Source organism: Pipra filicauda, unplaced genomic scaffold (genome assembly GCF_003945595.2).
Source record: "Pipra filicauda isolate LSUMZ 115617 unplaced genomic scaffold, ASM394559v2 scaffold174_size2080704_pilon, whole genome shotgun sequence".
Lineage (NCBI taxonomy): Eukaryota > Metazoa > Chordata > Aves > Passeriformes > Pipridae > Pipra > Pipra filicauda.
The window spans coordinates 584373-611603 of record NW_024104262.1 but is presented as its reverse complement, the minus strand read 5'-3'; the positions used below and the strand labels follow the sequence as shown (position 1 = coordinate 611603).

The 27231-nt window shown below is 38.7% G+C and overlaps 1 protein-coding gene across 1 annotated transcript in view; it reads right to left on the bottom strand.

Annotated features, from left to right (window-relative positions):
* Nucleotides 1-2094: 2094 nt before the first annotated feature.
* RAB3C (RAB3C, member RAS oncogene family) overlaps nt 2095-27231 on the bottom strand; it is a 125802-nt gene continuing 100665 nt past the window's right edge. The window contains exons 3-4 of the mRNA XM_039379741.1: nt 20695-20819; nt 2095-10215 (exon numbers count right to left, since the gene is read on the bottom strand). Coding sequence (XP_039235675.1) covers nt 10028-10215; nt 20695-20819 — 313 coding nt within the window. The 3' untranslated portion in view covers nt 2095-10027. The remainder of the gene's footprint in view (nt 10216-20694; nt 20820-27231) is intronic.

The following is a 27231-nucleotide window of genomic DNA, read 5'->3' as shown; positions in this document are numbered from 1 at the left end:
GCCAGTCCAAGGTTACTCTTCATGTGTGCTTGTGCATGAGGAAAAGGTTGTATCTCCTCAGAAGAGTGTGATGCTGCCTGTGGAGGTCCCAGATACCCTCCTCTGGGGCAGCTGTTGCAAAGCGAAGAGTGTAATATTAGGTTTTCTAACTCTTCAAGAAGATGACTTTTATCTTCCTAACAACTGAGAGTTTGGGTGGGCTTTGGCCCTTCCACAGCATTTTTCTACATTGCCTGAGCTCACTCTTAGGCTTAGCCAGGGCTGGCATGTCTCTTCATCCTGCCACTCCTTCAGCACATCCACATTCTCAAGTCTCAGCAGAGCATTGGGACCAGACCCAAGCGCACACCCTCTGGCTAGGATATCACGGAGCACAGGACCTCATACCAGCTTCCCACTGCATGTGCCTGCCACTCACAACCTACGTTCACCATGACTTAAAGCAATCTTTTTTTCTAAATCTCCTGTCTCATAGTTTAATTCTTCAGGATCTTGCATGAGTGCCAACAGACACACAGATATAGAAAGGCAATTGAGAAGATTTTTGAAGGCACCTCTGTTTTTCACTTTGCTGCTCAAGAGTTGCACAGGTCTGTACAGAAATCAACTAGCCCTCCTTGCACTTAACTGTCTCAGTTTTCCATTACCTTGCTGAGTCCCCTTGGTTGGGTGTAACCCACAGTTTGTCTTTCTCGATTTTGGTGGATCACATTGCTAAGTCATCCACCCTCACGTCACTGGGATATTTTGTTTTCCCTTTCTTACTCTAAGTTGGGAATCTTTTCTGTGTCACTTTACATCTCCCCTTGCCATCATCATTTGTGATGTATATTTTCTTGGTGGTTAGCAACTTTCTATCTCCAGCCTTCTAACTGGAAATAGGATAAAAATGGGTTTCCTTGAGCATGAAAGATCTCTTGCTGAGGTTTTATTCTAGTAGATCACCATTTTCATCTACCCATCTGTGATTTTGTCCAATTTAGTTCTATATAAGTTTCAGCATGTTCAAAATAACAGCAGTTCAAAAACGTTGTCATTCCAAGGTATCTGTCAGAAGTCATCTATTTCTTCCCTGTTAACCTTTTACACTTCATTCTCTTGTCTTCCAATCCCCCTAAATATGTGAAGCAAGTACATTAGGGTGAATCTCATGGAGCAATGGCATGAAGGAGGTAGATGGAAAAAACCACTATTTTGCCAGTATCATCAGAAGTAATTTGATGACAAGTGTCTCTACTAGAAATAGAAGCTGTATGAGCGAGGGCAGTGAGCTGCACAGGTAGGCCCTTCAGCAGAAACCTGTCTAGAGATACAGGATCACAAAAAGCTAGGAAGCACTTGATGTTGAGAGGGAATTACACAATTATCATATTTATTTTGCAGATGAGATGTAAATATACCAGAAAAATAGGGCAACTTGGCTTAAACACAGCAAAACAACAAGAGTGGGCATGTGCTAAAAGAGTTTGCATGTGAATGCTTGATCACAGGAGCTAGAGGACACAGGGGATAGTGCAACTTGTTCAACAGATTGATTGAAGATTAGGACTTTTATGGAGGGAAGATAAATTCAGGAGTCACAGCAGAATTCATATTAGCACAAGTGTGTGTGTGTGTGTGTGTGCATTTATGTACGAAAAAACAATAACTGGACAGCTTTATATCACAATTTGTGTGAAATAACCACCCACCACATCTGAGATGGTTCATTTGGACAAAGATTACCTGACCAACTACTAACAGCATCCAAAAAGTACATATACTATTTAACAGTTTGGATAGGGAAACATCAAAAGAAAAAAACTTTGCCCTATTTTAAATGGTCAGCATATAGGCTGAGACAGCAGCATGCCTTTTCCAAGGAAATACCTTTCTCCTTCAGACTACTAGGGCAAGGTCTCCAGTGAATTCTGTGGAATTCATACAGAACTACAATCACCAGTACTACTGAGAGGATATTAATGAAATTAATTATTACAGATGTGGTATTTTGTCTGTCATTTTGTCAAAAATGAAGTGATTCTCTCCCAGTCTTAGTAGGTGAATGAAAATAAACATGGTGTGGGGTGTAAGACCATGTCACCACAGCTGAGATATTCATGAATATAGACTCCTGAATATTTATTGTAATCGCAAAAGGGAAAAAAAAATCCAGAAAAAAATTAAACAAAATCCACTTGGTATACAGAAGTCACATACAAACACATTACCCAATGGAATACACATGGTCTCTATGTCCTCACAGAATTAAAACTCTCCACAAAGATAAAACTTGTACTTCACATTCAGAAAGAGCTCCTGTGGATGTATGGAGAAGATTCACAAAATTTGACACCCAGCAGCATTCTAACTAACATATTTTTTAAAACCACAGTAACTATATTGCAATAAGAGTCAGGGGAGAAGGCACAGATTGAGTCTCACCCCGTCACAAAGGTATCCTAAGCAAGTACTTCAACTTTTCTATAAGAACAATTCAGTTAACAAGTTAGTTTGAGTTAACCAGAAAAGCTACATATTTTCAAGGTAAGCATTTATCTTTTTGCATGTAATCACATGCCTATGAGGAATAATAAAAAATCTAGGTAAAATTATCTGCCAGCCCTTGAACTGTCAGGTCACTTAGCAATAAAAAGTTTACATAGTCCTGTAGCAGTCTGTATATTGTATATCTCTATTTATAAAGTGGTACCTCGTATTATGACTGCTACTTTGTCTCTTGCTCAGCTACAATGATGCTGAGAATTTCCTTTTTTTGATTAATAATCCCCATTTTTTTCTCCATATACATTTTCATTTCACTCTGGTCTTCTGTATAATTTTGCAGAAGTTTTAATAGCAGAAGGTACAAAGAAAATGAGAATTTTAAGGACTTTTCAGGTCATTGTAAGTACTGTCCTGTGCTACTTAATGCAATCTGGCTATCTCAGAGAAACTATTTGATGGCATAGGAAAGGAAAACCTTGATACTTACTGGTTTCCAGCAGGCCTTAGAGTTTCATTATTTTCCTGATCAAGCTAATTAAAAAAAAACAAAAACAACAAAAAAACCACAACCAAACAAAACCCAACTAAACCCCAAAACCTAAATCTACCTTATACATTGTCACAAAAATGCATCAGATCAAACTAAAAATCTACTTATGTACTTTAGTATGGTACTAATGAATATACTTTTTAATGAAATTTGTTCAGCAAAACCAGTTCCTCCCATGGCCCAGATACAGCGGCTTATACATATATATATTTAGCAAATTCCCAAGACAGAAGACACATTCCTTTGAAACCAGAGATGTAGCAAGAATTAACAGACTCTGTGGGCATGGCTGTGAACCCATGGCGGACCAGGACCAGTGATTGAGGGTTTAAGGTCCCGAATGTACCCAAGGGTGTTGCTAACTAGTGTTGGCCTTGCTCGTGTTCTTTGAGAACTACTAGAAATATGCAAGGCTAGCAAAAAAAACAAAAAAAAAAAAAGCTAGAAAAATAAATTATTGGATGTCTCCTGTTAATTTCATGGTTAGATTTTGACCTGCATTTTGTTTCCATTTGTGCCTCAGCTTTACTCCTCTAACAGTGGAGTTGTTGAACTTTGAGTGACGTGTAACAGTGGAGTGAAGAACGTGGGTCAATATATTTAAGGATGTGTCTTCCATCTTTAGAATCTAGAGAAGTTAAGAAACTTAAATGTCAGAAGTGACTAATTAAGGTCAGCATCCACTGTGCTGTGCTGCTGAGTGTGACCTTCAAGCTGTTCCCAAAAGTGTTAACCCAGGGCATCAACTGAAGTTTGACAAGTCATCTGCAAGCATATCAGGTACCCCTATTTAGTATTTCAGGTAAGTATTGAGTTAACAGTATCAGATTAAAGAAAACATGCTCGCATGATATTATACAATACAGGCAGACAGAGCATGTAACTGACTCTAAATAACGTAACTGCTGAGCTCTTAAGTTCTTTTAATGCTTCTAGAGAACATGCTTTAAAATATGGGTGGACAGTCTAGCAATGGTTACAGGCATCTTCTGACTGAAAGTGCTGTCCCACTAGTGTTAGTGTAACATGACAATTTTCAGAAAAGGACACTCAAAACTCTAAAAGTAAACTTGACATGCACTTGCAGTAAACATACAAATATCTTTTACCATTGTCTCATATATGAAAAATAGTTCAAGTTACTTAAGAATATCCTCACACTACACTGGTAAAGTGTTTACTTTAGAATTTTTCTAAAAGACACGTACATCTACTGGAAATCTTAAGCCACAAAGGCATCATCAACAGCTTATCACACATACATGATGCTTCTCCCTTTCACACAGGTTTATATACACTGAGTAAATAATTAAATATTGCACTTATTGGCCCATGATCCCTCAGTTTTGAGGTATTCAAAAATAGAAAACATATCTAGTTTTTGTAACATAATTTCATGCAACATTTAAGACATTTGAAATCCATGAACACTAGTATATAGATTACACATTGTGACAGCCCAACTGAGTCACAACGTATCTGACATTACTGACAAAATACTGAACAGGACTTACAGCACAAACATTTCTTTTATCACTAGTTGCAGGTACATGTCAGAATTACTCGAGGAAATTTATCACCAGGAGCGGTGAGCAATCTCTAACTTTCATTTCTGCGTGTTATGCATGATCCTGAAATTATTGGAAAATTAGCATTTTTGCTTCCCCCCCCCCAGATCAATACCAGATATCTTATTCTACAAATGACAAGCCATCTACCTCTGCTGGAACCATGGATAATAAAAGTATGGTCTTCAAATGTAACACATTTGATTTCCAGTGGTAATGACAATTTATGGATAAACTCCACTGTTACATTTAGGGAAGGTGGCACTGAACATGAAAAAGTAACAGTGGGGACTGAATGAGTATCAAAGATGTACTGCTGTGTATATGTGCATACTATGTGTTACCAATTCTGCTTCACTGAACATCCATGGATAAACCAAACCAAAAAAGAAAAAAAGCTTAATTTGCGGAGGTGAACTACATGTACCCCTAAATAAATAAAACTGGTAGAATTCATTCAAATAATTGAAATGAGTTGCCTCTTTAAATGGGACTTGACAAATAATGAACCTTGGAGAGTCTGGAGTGAGAATGTATGGATTAAATGGTGTAAATTAACACAATCTACTCCCCTGTTGGCATAGGTAAAGATATGTTGATTTACACCCCTGAGGGCTTATCTATGAGGATTCAAACTCATGATCTCACATATCTGTCATCCTAAACAAGAATTAGGCTTATACACTGTGTGTCCATATAAAACAGGCCAAGAAGGAATCAGTCGGTCAGCAGAACAGAAATTTAGTTGATGCTGTAAAAATGCAAATAATAAAATTTATCTCTCACAAACAAATATAAAAAAGAGTAGTTGGGGAGGAGTGGAGTTTGGGAGAGGGCTTCTTTTTGAATGCAATTGCAGCATCATTTATCTGCTACAGACGAAACAAACGCATCCACATCAAATGTAGAAATTTTGTGACTATTTTTTTCTTAAAAATGGCAAACTCAAAGCATTCTCAAAGTTAGGATCAAACTCCAGCAGGTTTTGTGCATCCTGAAATAGCACTTCATTTCTAAAATAAAGAAGGTGCAGGTGGTACAGACTGGTGCTCTGGAAAAGGCCACATAGTTGTAGTTGCTCAGGTAGTTTCTCTAGGCATTACATTAAGTATAAACACAAAGGAACAAACAGTTCCAGGTAACAGACACTTACACAGCTGTTCAGAGAGAAAGAGTATTTTTTGACAGAAAATCAGGCTAGTTCACATGCACTTAAACCAGCAAATGAACAAGTATTAATAAAGTCTAAATAAATTGGTCTACTCGCCAACAATAAAAATAAAAAATACAGCATTAAGTTAGTTGCACTTAGACCTTGTGAACATGAGCTCTTAAAATAAACAAAAACATGCATCTGAAGGTTCAAGCCAGCAGGCCTTGGTAGCTGTTCGGCAGGCTGGTACCAGGAGACACTGCAGGAACCACTCAATCCCATGCTCCTGTGTGTTCCCAGGGCATTTTCTGAGTACTAGTTTGAAGGTATGACAAGCAACACTCTATCAGAGCATGATAAGGCTGGTGCCATGCACAGAATTATCCTGCTTCTATAAGCTTTAATCTAGATCATAACTTGGAAAATGGGTTGTGTAGTATTAGTTCAGCTGGCACTATGGAGCTCAGGATTCTCTGTCTAAAGGCATCTAATCTCTCAGAAATTTAACATGCTCTGTGTGTCAACTGCTGTATCTCACCAGCTGGATAATCTCAGCTGAAGGGGGTATCTGTGACTAGGCTGTGACAGTCAGTTCTATTTCTGTGCTGAGAGTGACAACAAATTGGTGCAAGGTGTGCAAGTACTTTTTCACCAAGATTTGTGATGAAGCTGAAAGTAGTTTGGGATCTGTTGTCACAGGCTTCAGTTTAATAATGTATCCCCTCTTCCATCACTAAAATATGGTGCTTTATAGCCTGGTAATTGCTCTAGATGGAATTCGCTACGCTAGTGGATAGATCAAGGATATAATCAAAACCTGCTTGTCTCTTCCAACAACTCATAGCCTGTGACTATTAGATATGTGTGAAGAACAAGACACTGATTGCTTAAATTTAGGCCTTTGATCAAGTTGTGATGGGTTTTCCCAAAATGTTCAACCTACTTAAATTTAAGAAAAACTGCACTACTACCACATAAGTCAAGAGGATCCAAGCCAGATTGACACAGACTGCTTTTGGATGCCCTATCCTATAACAAGCCAAGGCATAATTTTAAATAGAATAAAAATTCCAATACTGCTAGTCCCCTCAGAATTCTTAAAATGTTTGGGGAAGGTATAGAAAGTTACTTTTCAAAAGCTTTTCTGTCTTTAGGGTTTCTCTACAATAGGCAAGTTCCAGCTGAGAGACGTACTGAGACCATAATGCTCATCATCTATATGTGACCAAATTTTATAGCAGAAAACTCAATATTTCTGTAAAGCATGGGGCTGAAAAAGCCAACCTGTGATAGAAAATCAAAGCCTACTTTTCCAAAAGTAGGTAACCCAAATTGTTAAGAAAAGGTTTACTTGAACTTCCAGACATTTTCAATTTCAGAGAAAGTCATGATAGCATAAATTGGGTTTGATGGGACTTCAGCAGGTCACACCTCCCAACCTTCTACTCAAAACAGTATCAACTGAGAAGTCTGAGTAGTTTGCCTAGGGTTTTAAACAGTCCAATTTTGAAAAACTTCAAGTAGAAAATTTAAAAAATTAATCTAATTCTGAACTTCACAAAAATGTTTGAGTGCCGACACAAATTTCCTAGATTTCAAATACTGACTCTGCTGCTCTACTTTAGATGAGTTTTTAACTTTTATGACATTTTTGGTACTCTAAGGAACAACATTACTCTGGCAGCTGCTTCCCCCTTCTTCCCCATCCCACGCAGAAGGCCAAATGGCCTGGAGGCCTGGGAGGTTAGTTGTCTCAGAAACATGAAGCAGAGATTCTCCCTCTGATTTTGCGGTTACTCTTCTGCCCATGCAAAATGAAAAGCAATTAATTAATCCCATTTATATAAAGAACTCTTTATCTACCACTCAAATTTTTAAAAAATATATATGCTAATAATGTATGTAATGAGCCTACATGGTTATACTGAGGCAGGGAGGGTCTTAAATTCATTGCAATGGAATACAAGCATCTGTGGCTGTAGTAAGGGGCATCTTGAAGTCTTTTTTTCCTTGTTTCATTGCAGTTTTGCAGCAAGCATCCCAGAGCAAAGATGGAAGAATACTTGCGCATTTAGCCATCTGCAGGATATGCCCAAGTTCATGAATGATGTGATTATGTCCTTCTCTCTCCTCAACTTGCCTGAGATTTTTCTAAATCACTTGAGACCTGAAGCTGAATTCTGTCTCAAGGCTCTCCTGATCTTTTTTTTCCAGTAGGAACAACTGCACATTAACAATAAAAGCACGGAAAACTGCCCACTGTTTCAAACTAAGCTTCCTCAACTTTGCATTGTTTCCTTTTTTTCAAATCAGCTGGTACCTAGTGCGTAAAGAGGTCCTAATGAAAGTCTCTCAGGACAGTTAGCAACACATTGCCTTAGAGGAAAGAGGGAAAAGCAGCACCCCAGAGAGAGACAGGACTGTGGTTTGGATAGCACATGCCTCTTCCACTTGACTGCTCATTGGCCCTAAAGAAGATAGTGCTTTCTCTTCATGGTCTCCAAGTCTATTAGGAAAAAAGTGCTTAAGTATACTAGCTAACAGGTTTAAAACCCCAGACTGAACAAAAAACTTTTACCCATTTAAGTTATGCAGCCAATGTAGGCACCGTCATGGCATGCCCATTTTACATGTGTCTATATGCCTTGCTTGGGAGGAATTTTTACTCTGTCAAAGTGTATGTAGATTATTTAATCAGTTAAAAAAAGGGACCATTTTCTCTTATTGTGTATCAGCAGTTACATAAATTACCTTCAAATGACATAAAGTGTGTAGAGGGATTTCTTTGCAGTTGTGAGCCATTTCAAGTACCATGTGTTACTTCTGGGTTTTTTTATATGTTTTCATTTTCCCACTGCAGACGGTTTAAGAAGTGTCAGCCTTGTCCTAAATTCTGTCTAACTGGAATAATAAAATAGTCAATGCTTCTTCAATTATGCTGTTTAGTTAAAAAGTGTCATTGTAATGCAAGTAAAGCAGTTGTACAAATTACTCCAGGGCACAGATGTAAGCAATTACTTAAAAGAGTAAAAACTGTGAAATATGACTATTTTAACACTTTATTAAAAATAATTTGTGTACTTTATTCTGCTATCTTCACAGCCTTCTGCTCATCTTATTAATGTATTCAGCCTAAGACTAGAAATGTTCTTCACAATTTTTTATTACTCCTACACTTTTAAAAATTCCAATTCTCTTGCCAAAATAGATGGAAAAAATGAGGTCAAACTTCAGTTCACTGACACCATCAGCACTTCTGCAATAGGTCTAAGTAAAATACAGGTGTTTGTAGCCAGTGGTGGCTGTCTCAGTGACTGAACGGGAGATTAAATTCCTGAAAATCAAAGCATGGAGGTTTGACAGTGACATGATAAGGAAATTCTTGGCTATGAACAACCAAGCACAATGGATTTGGTTCTGTCAGGGATAATATAGAACTTTGTGGTTAATATCTCACACACAGAAATGGAAAGAGTTAACCAGCCCTCCACTATAGGGGTAGGTAAGACTGGGATCTCCATAATGATGGAATGAGAAATTAAGCCTAGTTTCAGAAAGTTATTAGATAGACATGCAGCTCCTATGGAAAAGTAAACACACTAGCTATCCAGACAGGATAAAGTACCTATTATCTTGAGGGTCTGGACTGATTACCGTCCAACTGGAAGTTCACAGAGAATTTTGGTGGCTTTGCGTCCAGGAACTAACTTCTTTCTAACTTCTGCAGTTTCCAGTCAGCCAGGATGTGTAACATATTGAATGTAGGTTTGCCAAGGTAATGTGCTACAGGAAGTGTCCCTTATACAAATGACCTGGACAGAATGAGGGATTGTCTCACTACAAGGATACTTCTAAATTCATTTTCAGTCAGGAGAATATATAAGTGGCATCAGGAGGCTTATTCTAAAACTCCCTGGCCACTACCCTTTGGATTTCATTATATAACTTGAAAGTGATGAAGTGAGAGACAATTCTAGGCAAATGTGGTCTGAGGACATGGCACCAGCTGAAGTAATTGTTATGTAAAACACTAAAAGGAAAAGAGAAATTAATAGCCAGGCTGCATGCAAAAGCCAGATTCTAAAATATGGATCATCCTTTCAGACTAATAATTGCTCCATCTCCATATGCATACTCAAACTGCTGCTGACATAAAATAAGACTGTTTTCCCAAATAAATTAATAAGACAGTATAAATAAAGGCATATAGACTATTCATAAACACTCTGTTGACAATGGAACACACTGGAGCCTTTGCTGATAGCTGCATTAACAGCTGCAGTTGGGCTGCTGTGGAGCAGGGGTGTCCTTTAGCCGTGTATTCTGGTTGCTGGCAGCAATGGTGGGATTCATCTCCAGACTTTCTGACATTTTGTCACAGATGATATCCACAAGTCGCTCAAATGTCTGCTTGATATTAATGTTTTCCTTGGCACTTGTTTCAAAAAATTCAAACCCTAAGAAAATAAACAACACGTTTATGTTCTATGCATATTTCAGTTTCTCTGACAAATATACAAACTTCTCTTGGCCAAGGAAGAGTTGAGAGACACTCAGAAAGGAAACATGTGAAAGGACACATACAAGAAGAGCAATTAAAATTTTAACACAATCAGATTAAATACACTATTTGCTATTTGCTTTATATAAAGCCAGATAAAGTCAGGACTGTTCCGAATATATTCCCTCAGTCAAACTCTACTTTAAAACATTCTAATCTAAAAATTGATACCGTTTTGAATGTATTATTTTAGAAACACCCTATATATGCAGCCATTGGGAAGGAATTATCTACTGCTCCATCTCTAAGTATTATGTTCCTCGGAGCATTATTCAGCTGGAAACAGCCACTTTCATGGTGTTATCAAGCTGATGCCAAAATAGAAAACTACATTTGGAAAAGTACAGGTAAAAAACAAGCAAGACAAGGAAAAATTTTTGCAAGTTGATATTTGCTAAGGTTAGACATGAATGCTTGGGGCAGAAGGGTTTAGTGACAATGAGAGGATGCCTGAGAAATGGCGCCCACATTCTCGTGGAGAATTTTGGTGGCTTTGGGTCCAGTTTGGGTCCAGCCTTGGAGAAGACGATAGGAAGAATAAATCTTAAGGACATTTATAAGTGAAGCAGTTTTTATAGTTAAGAAGACAATAACTGGCACATGAGATGATCATGAAATGCACAAATATCATAGCTAGGTAAGAGATCTGGACAGAGAAAAGCAGAAAGTGAAAGGAAAAGAGTCACAAAGAAGAGAGGAGACCCATTTTGGGAAACACTGTAACATGCATAGGATTGAGAAAACAGGCCCACTGTCATGGTGAAGATGTTTTGCATTAAGGACATCATAAAAAACTTTATAGGCATTCTCCAAGTCAAATAAAGGGTACAATTAGCACAAACTAATTTATTCAAAGAAAATAAAAATAGACAATACAGCATGGTGATTTCTATGAAATTTTAGATACAATTTTGATATAAGAAAGAAATTGCAATCATAGTAGTAGTGTAGCTGGTTATCAGGTTATGATGGTATTCCATCACCTTAGACATTAATTGCCTGGAACTTCCCAGCTAGACTCTGCTGCACAGAATAGACCATGCACTGACCTGTGAGAGAGTGGCTAAACTCCCAGATGCCTCCACAACAAAGGAACCAGCTGCCTCCACAACAAAGGAAACACTATTCTTTACAGGAACTGTTCAGGTGGGAATTTTGGACAGCCTTGGAAATTAACTTATACAAAACTTCCCTATAAATTAGATTGGTTCCTTTTGTTTGTTTGTTTAACTGAAACACTGTCTGTGGAAAAGTTCCTAAGAGACATAGAGCATTTTTCCTAGTGGAGTGTGCCTGTAATAAACACCTGAATTTTGGTTGTTTTCATTTTGTTATGGAATATTTTGCAGATCTTTTTTCCCATGACCTCTCCTTCCCTCCTGACTCATCTTGCATTTTTTATTATTAAGAGTGCTTAGACATCCTAAACTTCTAAAATCCCTGTGTATGAGGCCTCAGTTCTATAGCTTTTGATATTTTCTTCAGGATTTTTTTCCTCTGCTCATTATTGATGGAGAGAAGAGATTTTCCATGTGAGTATAAGTGTGAAGTGAGGCAACTATCTGGTGACACTTAGAGAAGCGTAGCTCAAAGAACACCATGTTCCCACCACCTGTGATGATCAGTACTGCTGATGTGGATGAGACTAGGTAGAGCAGATTATTGCAAAGACATGACAAAGCTCAAGAGGCAAGTAGGTAGGTAGTGCAGAACAGAGTTGAAACTAAGAAAATCCAAAACATCAGAGTGTTGTCTGAACATTTGTACAAAGTGTGTGGAACATGCATCAGGATATTCTAATTTAAATGCATTTTTTGTGTTTAATTCAGTTTTCCCTTGCTGACTCTTTCCCTTGCTGTTGCTCAGCTAGTGATCTATAATGCACACAGAGCGGTTTAGATAGCTTCTGTGAAGCATACACTCAGAATAACTGACTTTGTTCCCTCTCTGCCTCACACTTGTGCTGGTTCTGCAGAGGCTCCTTCATGACTGCTCATTAACACCCGGTTTATGTTTGCTTTTAAAACATAAGGAAGCAAAAAGCCTAGAAAGCAGTCATATGCAAAGGCTAGAACATTCTGCACCGTCTCAACTTCCTAAGAAAATGTGACATCAAAAGGACACACTAGATAGCAAATTTTAAGCGCAATTCCACAGACAACACAGACAAGAGATATGTTAATGTTTCACCAGTTGATCAGGAAGACATTTTGATTTCAGTGTGTTTGTTCACAACCAAGACAATTTCATTTACCACTCTCAATGTTATGTTATGTTTTACAGATGTCCTCAAGGGTGTGTTCCTGCAATAACTATCATTCCATGAAGACAAGCTTGAACCATGATCCTTAGTGCTGTTCTTCAATCTTAGTGCCTATTTCAATCCAGTACTGTGAGGAGGAGTAGTAGAAGACTGCAACAACAGAGCAAGAAATGGCTGCAGGAAGCTGCTCCCTTTCTAACAGTGATATATAAAAGGCAAAGTCTGGGTACTCATGGGAATGAATAATTTAACAGTGTCATAGTGTATAAAGGAGAGGAGTTAATAAGGCTTTATTTTCTTGGATTTGCATCCTGCGAGCAGTTCAGCAGGGGGCACTGGCAGGCACTTACCTTCTTGCCTACTATGAATAGTATCTAATAAGATTTGCATTCTGTTATAGGCTGTAAATCCCAGGAGGGAATTTTTCCTTCCCCTGCTCTACTGTAAGAAAAACGGAGTTTGAATGGGAAGGGGGTCAATTAGCTTTACAAAAGATCTGGCAAAGCCGAATTCCTAGCTAATGGCCCATTGAAGGCTGGAGTGGGGGGTGGAGAAGTTTGGGATTTTTTGGGTAGCTGGCCTGGCTCATGGGCAGGAGAAGTCAGTTTCTGGGTTCTCTCTCTGGGATGGAGACGGGGTAGCTGTCTTTGTCTCCAGCTCAAACCTGCTGCGTTTTCATCGGAGAGTTTTTGTGCTCACTGGGAGAAAAAAGGAGGAGCCTTGAGACAGCGTCATCTGAGGACAACAGTGAGTCCCGTGGGGGTGGACTGCTTTCCTTTCCCCCTTCTTCCATTGGGGGAAGGGTCCCCATTTTCTTTTCGGCTTCTCCCGCGACCCGAGACCACCCCCCAGACCCCTCCCCCGCGGTGACCGCCAGAGCCCGACAGCGCCCCCTGCAGGGCAACACAGGGCACTGCAGGCTCTGCACCTCCAGTGACCCAACAGCGCCCCCTGCCGGCCACGGTTAGGACTGCGCTAAAGGACAGAGAAGTATTCAGACCTTTTTCTTTTGTTTGAAAGGGACTTTTTGGGTACAGGACTATTGTCTAGGGTTTTTTTGTGTGTTCTGTTACTGTTCTTGCCAACATACATATATCTTTTAATAAAGGGTTGTTATTTCTTCTGTTTTTTTCCGCACTTCCTTGATTAAAGCCCCTTAATTTTGAATTTACAATTGCTGAGAGAGAGGAGTTTGGTTTGTCTCATAACTCATCCTCTTTAGCAAATATTCTAGTCTCTTCAAACTGAGACACATTCACATTGCAGGTTGCCAGTCAAGGCAACTGCAAGACCTTCCTCCTCTGCTCCAATATCCACTTCCTCAGAACTGTCAATATCTTTTAGACAAAGAGAGACAGACACACATGCATGACTGCAAAGGTCATCTTTCCTAGGAAACTGGACTAAAAGTAGATGGTGACCATTGTTCTTCAGAGTATCTCCTACACAAGCAACTACAGCAGCAGATCTGATTATGCTGCACTTTGCTCTGTAGACCAGACAGAGCATTAGCTCTGCTGTCTATACAAGCCCAAGTGCTGGACTGTGTTAAGGAAAGTACTGAAACAGCATTAAGCTCCAAAACAGGACTCTGCTAATATTAAGTCAGTGAAGAGTAGTGCTTTAGCACCATTCTAGATAGAGTTAGTGTAAAGACTATTAACAGAAATGCTAAGGTATTTATCCAATTTTTGGATTTGGATGCCCAAATTTATTAACAAAATCGAAGCTAAAGGGGGACTATCAGCTATGACAGAACAGACAGACCTGAGGGACGATTACTAGTCATGCTCTAGCAAACACCTTTTTTCCTAGTCTTTTCAGAACAGAAGGTTTTATATGAATTCCAGTTGTATTAATTTTGATTGCGGTTTCCAGATACACTTTAAATGAGTGCATTTGGGCAATAAATTAGATTTCTGGCAAAGAATTTTTTTGATTGTTTATAGGAGACATTGGTTGAGCAAACACGTGCTTCTCAGTGTTGTTAAGTAACTTTGCTGTAACGCAGTTCCCAGTATGTGAAAGGAATAGCAGATTGACATTTCTCTCGGTTAAAAAACATAAAAGGAGCCTTTAATTGCTCTGCCAATACTCTATGTGTGTTGTAACTAAATAGAAGACTGGTGTTTGTCAGTGCTGTCAGTCTGTCTCTTTGGCACTAACATTTGCCCTTTAAAAAGAGCTAAAAACCAATGAAGGATGCAAGTATGAACAGGTATGTTCCTGCACAACCCAATTATTTTCATTTTTAATGTAAAATTAGATGCAGCCATATGTCCATGCTCTCTAAGTTGTGGGTGACCCTGCCTTGTGCACCAAAGCCTCCAGTCAGTCATGGAGGCAAAACAGAACTAGCTGCTCTAGCAAGCTGTGTGCTGATGTGTCAACCCCCATGGTTCCTGATTTAGATGCCAAAAGTACAGCTCTAAAAATGCCCCTTCAGCTCAATGCCTAAACTCACAGCTGCCAAGTACCCCCAGTGTACCCATAGATGCTTAAAGTACACATCATCCCCCAAGGGCTCATACCCCAAGGCAGGTGAATGTGCACTCCAGTCCTGATGCTGGGGACCTGCTGCCTTTTGCCCCAGCACTGACAAGATTCAGAAACCAGTCATGTTCCTGCCCCATCTCAGCAGCTGGGTTAGATCACATAGAATTGCACCCTGTATAAGGACATGACACTGACAAATGCTCCATTTTCAGGCTTACTGGTGTGCTAAATGAATTTAATTTGAAGAAATCTAATCACTGCTCAATTTGGTCTCTGATGTCTCCTCAGCATGACTGAGGAGTTACGTACATAAATATCTGAGCCAAGAACAAAATGAAAATAAAATAGGCAGGGAAGGATGATTTTGGTTTAAAGTGAGAATTTTTCTTCTTGTTTTTGGTGAAATTTATTTTCAAAGCATAGGAAATCACGAGAAGGAGCAATAGAGAGAGAGAGAGACAGAGAGAAAGAGAGAGAGAGAGGGAAAGAAATGGAGAAAGAGAGGAAAGAGAAAGAAAGAAAGAGAGAAAGAAAGAAAGAGGAAAAAAGGAAAGAGAAAGAAAGCAAGAAAAAGGAAGGAAGAAAGAAAAAGAAAGAAGGAAAGAGAGAAAGAAAGAGAGAAAGAGAGAAAGAAAGAAAGAAAGAAAGAAAGAAAGAAAGAAAGAAAGAAAGAAAGAAAGAAGGAAAGAAAGAAAGAAAGAGAGAAAGAGAGAAAGAAAGAAAGAAAGAAAGAAAGAAAAAGACTTTAGGGGAGAAATGGCCCAAAAGAGGCAAAGAGAAAGGATGGAGAGAGGAAAAACACACCAAAATATAAAAGATGAGGTATGTGCTTATATCTGAGGGGTAAAATGACTATCTCTCTGAGTAACAAGCTGTGAAAGTGCACATAATATTCAGAGACCTCTGCAGGTGCCCTGAGTGCAGTATCAGGACTGAGTTCTGCCATTCCTTGCAGAAGGGAATGTGAGAGCTCACCCAAAAGGGCCTGCTTCATTTTGTTTTCTAACATCAGTTGTTGGCCTCTAGGGGAGACAGCACACCAGGGTAAATTTAGAAAACAGGCAAGTGCACCCCAGGTCATGCTCAGACATGCAGAATGACCCCAGCCATGGGTGATCCTGGGTGGCAGAGCATAAGAAATATGGAGGCACAGAAAATCTGAAGGGAAGGGCACTGCTCTGACAACTGAGCCAGGGGTATATTTTAGTCGGTCATCATACCAGGTGATCACCAGAATTCCCTTCCAACCAACACTTCTATGATAAAACCACTCAGTTTCCCAGAACCTTAGCCAATCTAAGACAAAAAGGGGGGATAGAACAAACAAGATCTTACAGAAAAAGTGGTCAGACATTTGGGGCAGGTCCTGTAGTATTCCCCTAGTACCTGGTGCAGCATCAGCACAATCAGCATAGTTTGGACCTGTGGCAGGATTGTACTTTTGCAGCAACCATAGGGGCTTAGGACTTCAAGATATTTTGTATTCACAGTATTTGCAATTAAAACTGCTGATTGTTGAAAGCATTTGTAACACAGAGATAGCAAACAAGAGTTTGTACAGAAGCACCTGAGAAACCAAAGAACTCAAAAAAACTTACACACCTAATTTGCATGCACAGCAGAATGTCCGAAATAAATGGAGAAAGTGTATTTCAAATTTCATATGCGACTATCCATTTCCATGTGCAGTTACTCGGACTCTATTCAAAGCTCTGTGTACACCCTGCCTGCTAATCCTTTGCTGGAATGTCGATAACAAGTGCAATATATCGTACAGACCACAAATAGAAAAACCAAGAAACCTATGCCATTTGTGAATCACTCTTTTTATTTCTCTTCTGAGAATTGACACCAAACTTTTAGTAATGTATGAATTCAGCTGAAATGCACAAGACTAATATCTCAGAAAAGCTGTGCTACCAATTCACTGCCAAGTGTACATTTTGCTTGTAAGAAGTTCCCGGCCTGTTTTACTAAAATGCTTTAAAGCATGTAAGTGTTTTGGATTTAAAGCATGTAAGTTATATTGGGATTTCACTCAACAGCGAATGCAAGTAGTGCTTACAGCAAACATTCATGAATATACAAAATATAAGAATTATATTCCATACCCTTTTTTGTAATGATTAGCAAATAAACTTCTTTGAATGTGTTTGCTGTGATCCCCATGTCAGTATTAACATTACATTAATTAGTTCTCTTTGTTGGCTGGTTTGTCACGTTTCTGTATTTTCTTAGAATGATCTCTCTATGAGGTAAAATTACACAACTTTATTTGAACCCATCTATTTTCATCTCATTCAAACATTAGTCTTTTAATGATGCTATCGTGTTAAACAACCATGAACTAATTTTGGACAGAAGGCTGTACCACTTACAAAAAATTACTGAATAGGGCGATAAGGAATGACTAAGGTGTGAGATGGTGAGATGGTCTTTGCGTGTGGAACAATTATATATTCTGGGAATTTCAGCATGAAAAAAGGAGTATGACAGAGCTCTCTGAAACCTAGAGTGTTAGAGAGCAGGTAGCAGAAAACAGTTGTTCATTGCTTTTCAGAATGTAACAGTGAAGAAACACAAAATAAAACTATTGGAGGCCAATTCAAAGCAGAAGGGGATAACAGACAAACTATGCGCTTTTAAAGGATGTTGTGGATAGCAAGACTTTTTATGGTTTCAAAGACATCATTGTACAAGTCCATGGAAAAAAATCGTGAAAGGGCTATTGTATATAAATGTACTGCATTTGGTTCATGAGACCCACAAATATAATTTGCTACAGTCTGGGAAAATATCACAATATGTTTGCCAATTTATGTGTTGGCATAAGACACCTACTTGTGGTCATTACCATAGGTAAATTAGTATACTGCTTGTAGCTATGATCCATGGTGGTATTGCCAGTGTAAGGTCATAATCAACAAACTTAAAAAAAATCTTTGATGGAAACAAGACAGATTCTGACCTCATAAGCATTCTGTTAATTTTCCTTCAAGGTCAGATCTGGATTCTTAACTATTCCTTCTTTCTTTTGTGAACTTTGAATAGTGTCATGAGAAAGGTGCTCAGAGCTACCACAGGATACTTGACTAGTTCAGCCAGACCTCCTCTACCAGGAATGAGACTATTGGTGGTTGATCTAAACCACTTGTTCGAGTTACACTTGAGAAATAAGCCAGCACTGAAATTTAAAGAAACAAATGATTACACCTTGTAAATAAAATTTAAGGCCACAGTTTTCAGAAAGGTCAGAAGCCACATGAAGACTCAATTTTCCAATAAAGCTGTCTTAACAGAACACCTTGTTTCCCTGAAGGATTGAATGCCCATTGCTCTTTTTGATCTTTTGAAAATCCAACCCAAAATGTGCATGTATTCATTTTCTCAGTGATTTCAAATAAACTAGCCCTGAAAATAAAATCACACTTTAGAACAGAGGGTGTCACAATATATTCTTTGTACAGCACTTGTGAGTTGTATTTGCTTATAATTGTGACTGCAATCAAGATTGCAGATCATGGCATTCAAAGGGCCCTCAGTTTTAAACTGTCTTGCTAGACACTAAAATCTCTATTATTTTTAAAACTTGCCCGTAAGCCATGTTATCAACCCACTGTCAGAGAAAGACAGGATAGTCCCATGTGTTTGGCTCAACGTGTGTCCTTCAGACTAGTCAGAAGGCCAGAGCACTTACTACAGTTAAGGGAAAGTCATTCTTCTGCTTTTCCTGCCACCACGTCCCACAGTCTCTAAGCAGATTTAAGAAATGATTGCAGCTGTACAGGAAACATGTAAATATTTGTGTGTGCAGTCTGACTACAGTAAATGACTAGATCAGAGACACAAGTTATCCAGCACAATCATCTGCCCTTGAGATAGTCACAGGATGTGTACCTGAGAAAGGAAACCCCCTGAGTACATAAATATGGAAATAGAAGATACTCTGCTTCCATAAAGATTGAATTTTAAATCCCAGGAGCTGGATTTTGCTTTAAAGCCTGAAACATGAGTTTTGATATCTATCTCATTACTCTTTTTCTTTTTTTTCAAGCATTGGTTGTTACAGCTGAGGATTCTTGGCTGTGTAACATGCAAAGTTCCTTCCAATCTTGTTGAATTCATGACCCTAGGGATTCCTTGCCAATTCCCTACATTAACTTTTTACAGGAAAATAGTTCAAGGAGAAGAAATTCAGATTAATTATGTGAGTTAAAAAACCCCAACTCTTCAAACTCAATAGTGTAAATTTATGGTTATTGTCAGACATTTTAGTGCCTGGTCTAAATTTGTTGTAAGAGTACACAGTTGTATTTTTGGGATCTTTTTCTCCACTGAATACATTTTCCTAGTTCTTAGTAAAATTAGTAAATATTAGAAATGGGAAGAACAGATTATAGAAATATATATAATATGCCAGGTATTTCTGCAATCCTCTATTAAAGCAAGTACAAAGGTAATTGTTATGGTTTTGTTGCAAACAGTTTTAGAAACTCTGTTCTTCACAAATGTTGCCAAGTTTTCTGGACTTAACCTGCTGTTAAATATTTTCTGTCTCCTTTCAAGGACTAATTTATAGTAATTTTTAAAGTACAATTTGGAGAAGTGCTTTTACGTATATGTAACACTTACTTAGATGCAATAGGAAGATATGTTATTCTGATGAAACTGTTTACCAGGAAAAATAATTGCACCACTAGAAAAAATATTTTTAAAAAAATAAGGTTAGTGACCTATGAATATACGTAAGTTAAGAACCACCAGCATAAGACTAGATCCACTCTTAAAACATCCTTTCATCTAACCACCTATATAGGAATAGTGACAAGGAGATCCTTGTTACACATATTTTGATCAGACTGAGCTTTTACCTCACTCAGTTTCAAAAATAATAACAGACGTTTGTCAATAGTTTATGTACCCTAGCACATGAACTGATCTCCAATGATGCCAGTTTGATTTGCACACCTTCTGAACTTGCTCTGCAGAGATCAACAAATCTGAAGGAACAAAAAAGGCTGGGTAGTCATTTAAAAAATATTTCATTTCATGGCATAAAAGAATAACAGTGTTGGGTAGAAACAGAAAGAATAGAGCTGTTCACAGTTCTGTAATTTTCTCTGTGTATAACATTTGCCTCCCAGAGGGAGACTTTATGAAATAGAGGATCATATTTTCTATGAATAGTATGTAAATGTACAGCAGATGAAGTGTTAGCAGTGGGAGTTAGACATCAGCATCTTTCTGGTTTGGATTATTGGTAGTGGTAATCATAAACCAAATGTTCTCAGCTTGCAAAAAGGTCTAGTTCACATTTTGACTAAGCTGTTTCTTCCATCTCTCCTTTCCTCTTTTTGTTGTTGTTTTGTTTGAATTTTTTATTTTTTTTTCCTTTCTGCCTTTAGCTATAACTACCTAAACATACCGTATATATACAGACACATGACAAATGTTGCTCCATATCACAAATTATAAGCTGAAAGAAAAGAGAGGCAGTGTGTGACTATTCCTTTACAGTGACTGTGTCACGAACACTTCAAGTACTGTAACAATTAATGAAATTAATTTGTGCATTCTCACAAGCAATCATAAAGCTTTTGTCATGTCTTTTCTTACCAAGTTGCTCTGCTAAATGTTTGCCCCTCTCAGTGAAGATTACTCGTTCATCCTCCATGTCACATTTGTTGCCAACCAAAATAACCTGGGCATTGTCCCAAGAGTATGTTTTGATTTGAGTTGACCTTAAAAGAAAAAGAGAGAGAGAGAGAAGAGTCAAAACAAAGCAAATTCCCCTCTGACCAATTTCAAATAGGATTGCAACAAGATAAGAGACAATAAATGATTTTGACAACTAGGGTAACATGACGCTGTTTAATTATGGATTTCAAGTAAACTAAGGATTATCTGTCAGGTATTATTATTACATGAATAATATCAACACAAGCTTTACTTCTGTTTGTTAAAAAAAAAATTTCCCTGCCATCAACATTCTTCCTATATTTTTATGAAGAAAAGATGACATTCTCCTACACAATTAAAAAAGTATTTTCACATTTAATGCAAACCTTATAATGCAAAAACAGACCTCTGAAACAAAATCACCAGCTTGTTCATTACTTATCTTTCAAATTCTAAAATCAGGATGTAAATTTAGCAGCAAAACGTCAAAGCCAGTCTCTCTTCCTTCTGTTATTTCTCTCCATCACATTCCTCTACAGGTCTTTGACCTAGCAGAAGCGCAGCAACATTTACATTGTGCATTAAGCCACTGACAAGAGCTGAGTTTGAACTCTGATTTAACTTCCATTTAAATTATAAAAGCCTTAACCATAACTGCATCTGAATGAGAGTATCTGAGGCCTTGAAACATCGTGGGACCTTGAGTGCTGGTGGTGAAACAGCTTATGCTAAAAATGCTCTCTTCTGCAATTTGAATTTGATTCAGCTAATGGGGAACTTAGGAGCACACTCAACAGTACCTCTCAGTTGCTGACTGTCACCATCCTAGTGATACTCAGACCTGCTCTGTAGGAAGGAAAGCTCCACAGTTGGCTCCAAGCTCAGCCAAGGGTGATGCTACTAGTTACCACCTTCTGTCAGAGCAGTGCCTGCTCTGGAAAGTAATGGAGGATGCAGCAAGCTCAGTCTAAGCACTTACCCTTTGACTTGGACTTGTGACTATATCTGGCTATAGGCTCTAAGTCAAGTGTTTGGTAGGATATTAATATCTCATCTGTCTCCATACGATCAATGGAGAGAGAGAAAAGATGGAGAGCATCTCTCTCTCCCCCACCCCTTCCCACACCATTTCCTCCGTTCCTTCCTTTCTCCTTCTCTCCCTCCCTCCCATCCCTCTCTCCTTGGACACTACAGGGTGCTTACAAAAACAGAACTAGAATAGAAACTAACTTCTATAACTACACATTTATGAGAGGACGCCCTGGAAGGGAATCCTGTGGCGTATCAGGGATTTAAGTCTCTTTGAGAAAAGATGAAATATCTTAAAAAAATCTGTCACCTAAATCTTTTGGAAGCTGGTCTGCATGGGTGCTAAGTTTACTAGCAACCCCTTCTCATAACACAGCCATTGTCTCTACATATTCAGATCCCTGTCTGAAAACTGTTACATACACAAAAAAGATTATGATATAGTCTGACAACTGGTTCTAGTGAAAGACAAAAAATTATTTGAATCTTCCCATCTAGCTTTGCTTATTGCAAAACCAGAGGGATGGACACAGTCAAAAGCTGCTATAGCTACCTTTGGGACCTTAGGTCCAGTGCCATTGCCCATAGGTTCCCTACATGAGTCAAAGCAGCTCTAGGTCATGTCTGATGGGTTTGCACTGCTGGGCAGAGAAATTTAAGGGGAGACATCACACTGCCTTTAGGAATGCTTTACTTCATCACAATGACCAAAAAGAAGATGAAGCGATCCTCAGGCATTTTGTGCTACAGATTGTTCCCTTGGGCCTGCCCTCATCTTTTCTTCAGTAAGTGGACACTATGCTACTCCAAATCTGTTTTAATAGTAATTTGAGTAGGTGTTCATAAGGTACTGTGATCAAAGACAGGTCAGACTTCCCTGTACACTTACGTTTTACTAAAGATACCATTACTCAGAGAAAAGGGCACTGTGCATTGACTTTGGCAAAAATGTTCTTTTGAAACCATGCTGAGTGGTTAAGCAAAATAGAACTATATTTGTCACCATAGCAATTTTGCAAATAGTAGTAGCTAAAATGTCAGAGGATGTTAGTCCACTAAGGACTCTAAAAGAGCTTACTGTTGAACAATTATTAGTTGGAGTCAATTTATCCTCTTTATGTCAGCAGGAAATTGGAGACATTTGAAAAGCAAAATATACAGTAACAATAGTAAGTTTACAGAAGGAATTATTTACATAATCTGCAAAGGTGAAATAGAAGAAACTGATGAAGAAATAGAACTTGGAGAAATATCACATTCAGCCTTGTTTTACAGACTTCTGCTCCAGAGCCTTATACGAGTTTCTTTGATTAAGAATGTAAGCTCCCTTCATTTTAACCGCAGCCAGATGTGAATTTTCATTCTACGAACTATGAATCTATGCATTCAAATGCTTCTCATTACCAAAGCAACTAATTTTATTCTGAGACTTTTTTATCCTGCTGCTTATGTCTCATCTTCTAGTTATAATTTTTTTTAAAGTAACGAGAGATCTTGTCCTTCATAACAAATCCAAAAGCTTATGTTTTGCAAAAGACTCTGTAGTGCAAAAATACAACTGTGAAAATCAAATATATCCCCACCCAGCCCCACATCAGTAGGAGCTTGATTCAAAGAATATAATAGGCTCATCACTGTTACGTTTCCTTTTAGACATACATTTCCACTAATAGTTTCTGTAGATTGTGATTCCCACAATTCTCCATCAAACCCAACATAACAGGTCATCCAAAAAAAGAGATTTTGCTGTTCCTTGCATACACGATCTTTTGAATAACTGAGGCTTCTGATTAATCCACAAGACAAACGTTTGTCCTTGCAAAGAACTTTATCCTCAGGAAGACTGAAGACATGAAAAGGCAAAACTGATGTTTGCAGTAGGCTGAATACAACAGTTCTTATTCACTCTCAGTGACCTGGTGTATGTCAGTAGTTATTTACCCTATAAATCTTTCGCATTCTAATTGTATAGTAGGCAGGTAATCTGCATCATGCTAGAATTTTTATAATGTATAGTCTCCAGAGGGGCAGATAAATGGGGGAGTTCAATGATCCATTACTTTCTGTGATCAACACAAGACGTTCTCTCTGTACTGCAATTCTGCCATACTCCTTGTCAGAAAAAAACATTTGCTGAATGCAAATGAAAGCAATGCTGTTGTTTCATCTTAAAGCAATGAAATCTTCAAATAACTGCCCAGGAAACAATGGCCAGGTGCCTGTGTGTGCTCTTGGGCTGCTTACAAGGAGTGTTGCACAAAGATAGAATGGGGTTCAGAAACATACAGCCCCAGTTGGCTGAGGCAGCTGAGATGCTGGAAGCCAAGGTAGATAGCATAGGGCAATACAGGAGAGTTGCTGTGATGTTACCACTGTGGAAACCAGACTGTTCACATTAAATTATGTGATAAAAGCTCATCCATACATCCATAAGGAGAACAGAGAGATGAAGGCAGGTGGGAGAGCCCAAATAATATCCTGGCCTTGGCTTCTTCCAGGCCTATTGCAGGAGCCATCAGACTGTCCAAGACCCATGTCTAATGGCCTTGAGGAGCAGAGCTGCACTAAGGCAGGTTCCCAAATTATGGATTCAAAAGAGGCACACCATATCCAGGTTCCTTCCAGGGTTGTTCTAGGAGAGCCTCACCCCTACTGTCCACGTGTGAAACCCATCAATGCCGGTCAAAACTGGATCCTTACATGTCCAGATGCCAGAAACTGAGGAGACTGGGATCCAGGGGCAGCTACTGGGCAGACTGAGTGTATGGGCCCAGCTGATGGAGGGAGCCACAATGTACATGACTATACAGATATACATCCTCACTAGTGGACTTCGATGCTGCTCTGCTGAGGGGAGCGGGGTGAGGATACTGATCTCTTTGTGTTGTCTCAGGCCTTTCATCTGTTCTCCAGTAAAAAATGTAGTTAGTGGGAGACAAACCACTCAAAGTGTATAAACCTACCAATCAAAACCACCAATTCCACTTTCTGATTGGAATTTTGAAGACAGTACTGAGGTTAAAAATTTGAAGCAGTCTTAGCAACAAGACGGAAGGGTCCCGGAGGACTTGAATAATAGACTGATTGTGGCCATGGTTACTGGCATAGTAGGAATATATCAGAAATAATTAGTAATAATGTCAGTAATAATAAAAAGAAGATGCTAACATTTACCAGATTTTAATTGAACCGATAGCTGGGGCCATACACAATCCCAAGAAATAAAACTATCTTTGAAAAACAGCTCAAGCTTCCTCCTTTACTGAAAAGGAAGATCTGGATATGTGGAACTTTTGAACTATTACTACTCATTTCATCATTCTGGTGTGCTTTATCTGAGGGTCATAAAAGCTCAATGATTGTCGCTAATACAAATGCTTTTACCTCTTGCATTTATGAACCCCTTTATAAAATTATTGAAGTAATTAGTGAAAACCAAGAAAAGCAATTGATAAAGGAAATAATTATCGAAATACAAATCTGATGTAGATGAACATGTAACGGAAAGGGAAAATTGCACCTCAATCCTTCTTATCGAGGATTTAAATCTAGTGGACATTTCTAGCATCTCCATTCAGAATACATGATGTATACTGACTTTCTGATGTTTATTTTCAGTGATGGTACTGGCACCTGCTGACTGCAAGCGCTTATTAACATATGATAGAGAATGGGCTAAGACGTTCAGCAACATAGGAGTATTGAGAATGGATGGATAAGGGCAATAAAGGGGAAAAAAATGAGAAAATAAATTTATTACATGCTTACTATCATAGAACAGCAAGGGAAAAGGATCTGTGGAGAAGTGAATGTGTTGAGGAATACATTTAGTGCATGTAGCTCATTGTGCAGCTGCAGTACCAGCTGGAGATTGAGCTCTTGGTGGCAAGAGTCCAGGGAAAGAGGCCACGAACCTGCACTGACCCTTTGCACAACAATGGACATGAGGACCTGTGGTGTCAGCCAGGTCACTGGACACTCAGAGGCACAGCAGGAGCTGACGGTTCCAGACTTCCACATGCTTAGATTGTGAAGGCATAAAAGCCCAGGGTCCCTCCTCAAAGGCATCATCTCGCTGTTAATTTGTTATTGCACCATGACTGATTTATTTTAAGGATCCAGATATCTGAGACTCTGCTATGGGAAACCTAGGCTCAGGTAGGTGAGGAAACCTTGTTTGACTGCATGAATGTGTGGGGTGTCCATGGAGTCAAGCAGGAGCCTCCCGCTGTGAAGGGGCCTCAGTCCCAGCTCAGGCAATGTGAATGTGACTGCTGAAGTGTGTCGCCAGAACAGAGAGATTTCTCTGAACAATTTTTCCTGCACTCTGTAGGCCTTGCTTGCCATGGAAGTGACAAGCGTGTATTGTTTATACTTATAGACTGTGTGAACATATGTGATGCTTATACTTGTTAGCTGTGTGTCTAATTATAAGGTTTGAGAATATAATATGTTTATAGAAGGAAAACCTTGAGAAACTGAAGATAATGAAACACCTGCAAATTTAGTAAAACCCTAAAAGCAGTTTAATTAGAAAGAGGTTTCTATGCCAAGGATGATTTCAGATCGCGTGGACAGAGCATCAGGTCCAATGAACTGGAGACATGAGACGCATGCACAGACTGAGCTATCCAATCACCTTGTTCTAAGCATGTGCCCCAAACAAACAAAACCGTATAAAAGTTAACTGATTTAAATAATAAATTTGACATATTGTCGATCCTAAGGGTCTGTGAGCTTATGTTCGTGCCTCCCCATTGATAGAAGTGGCTCCCGAAGGGTCAGACAGGAAAGTTTCCTTAATAGGTGTAATAAAAAAATGAGAGATATCATTTTCTTCTATGCTTGCAACAGAGCAGGATATATGAATATTGGCCAAGACTGACTGTATTTGATATGTCAGTTATTGTTTATGCAATACTGTGTTTCTGTCTGGATTGTAGGGCAAATAGAAAAATGCCTTATTTGTGAGAAAAACTCTGATATTGAAGAAACTACAAGAATACCAATGACTCACCACTTCTGACAGGCTTTATCTTCCTTGTGCAGAGCCAAAGAGTGCACACCATGCAATGAAAGGCTGCGTGTTTAACCTTTCCTTGGAGGAAGATACATCAATGATGCAGAAGCTGCATGACAGGTGTGACACTAACAAATTTCTAGTTCATTATCATCCAGAGAGCTAGTCAAAATGCACATTACCCAGAACCTGATAGGTTTTCATTGTTTTAGTAGGAATTGCATCTGCCTCAAGGAAAAAAACAACCCTCCACTACAAGCTTCTGAGGCCATAGCTTCATTTTAGAAATCCACATGCTACATTTCAGTTTTGACAGGCTATAAAGATAATCACAATGAATCCAGTTCTTCGGAGATAAAACTGAGCTAATCTTTAATATGTGCATTTTTATAACATTATGGAAGCAAATATGACATATTTTGCGA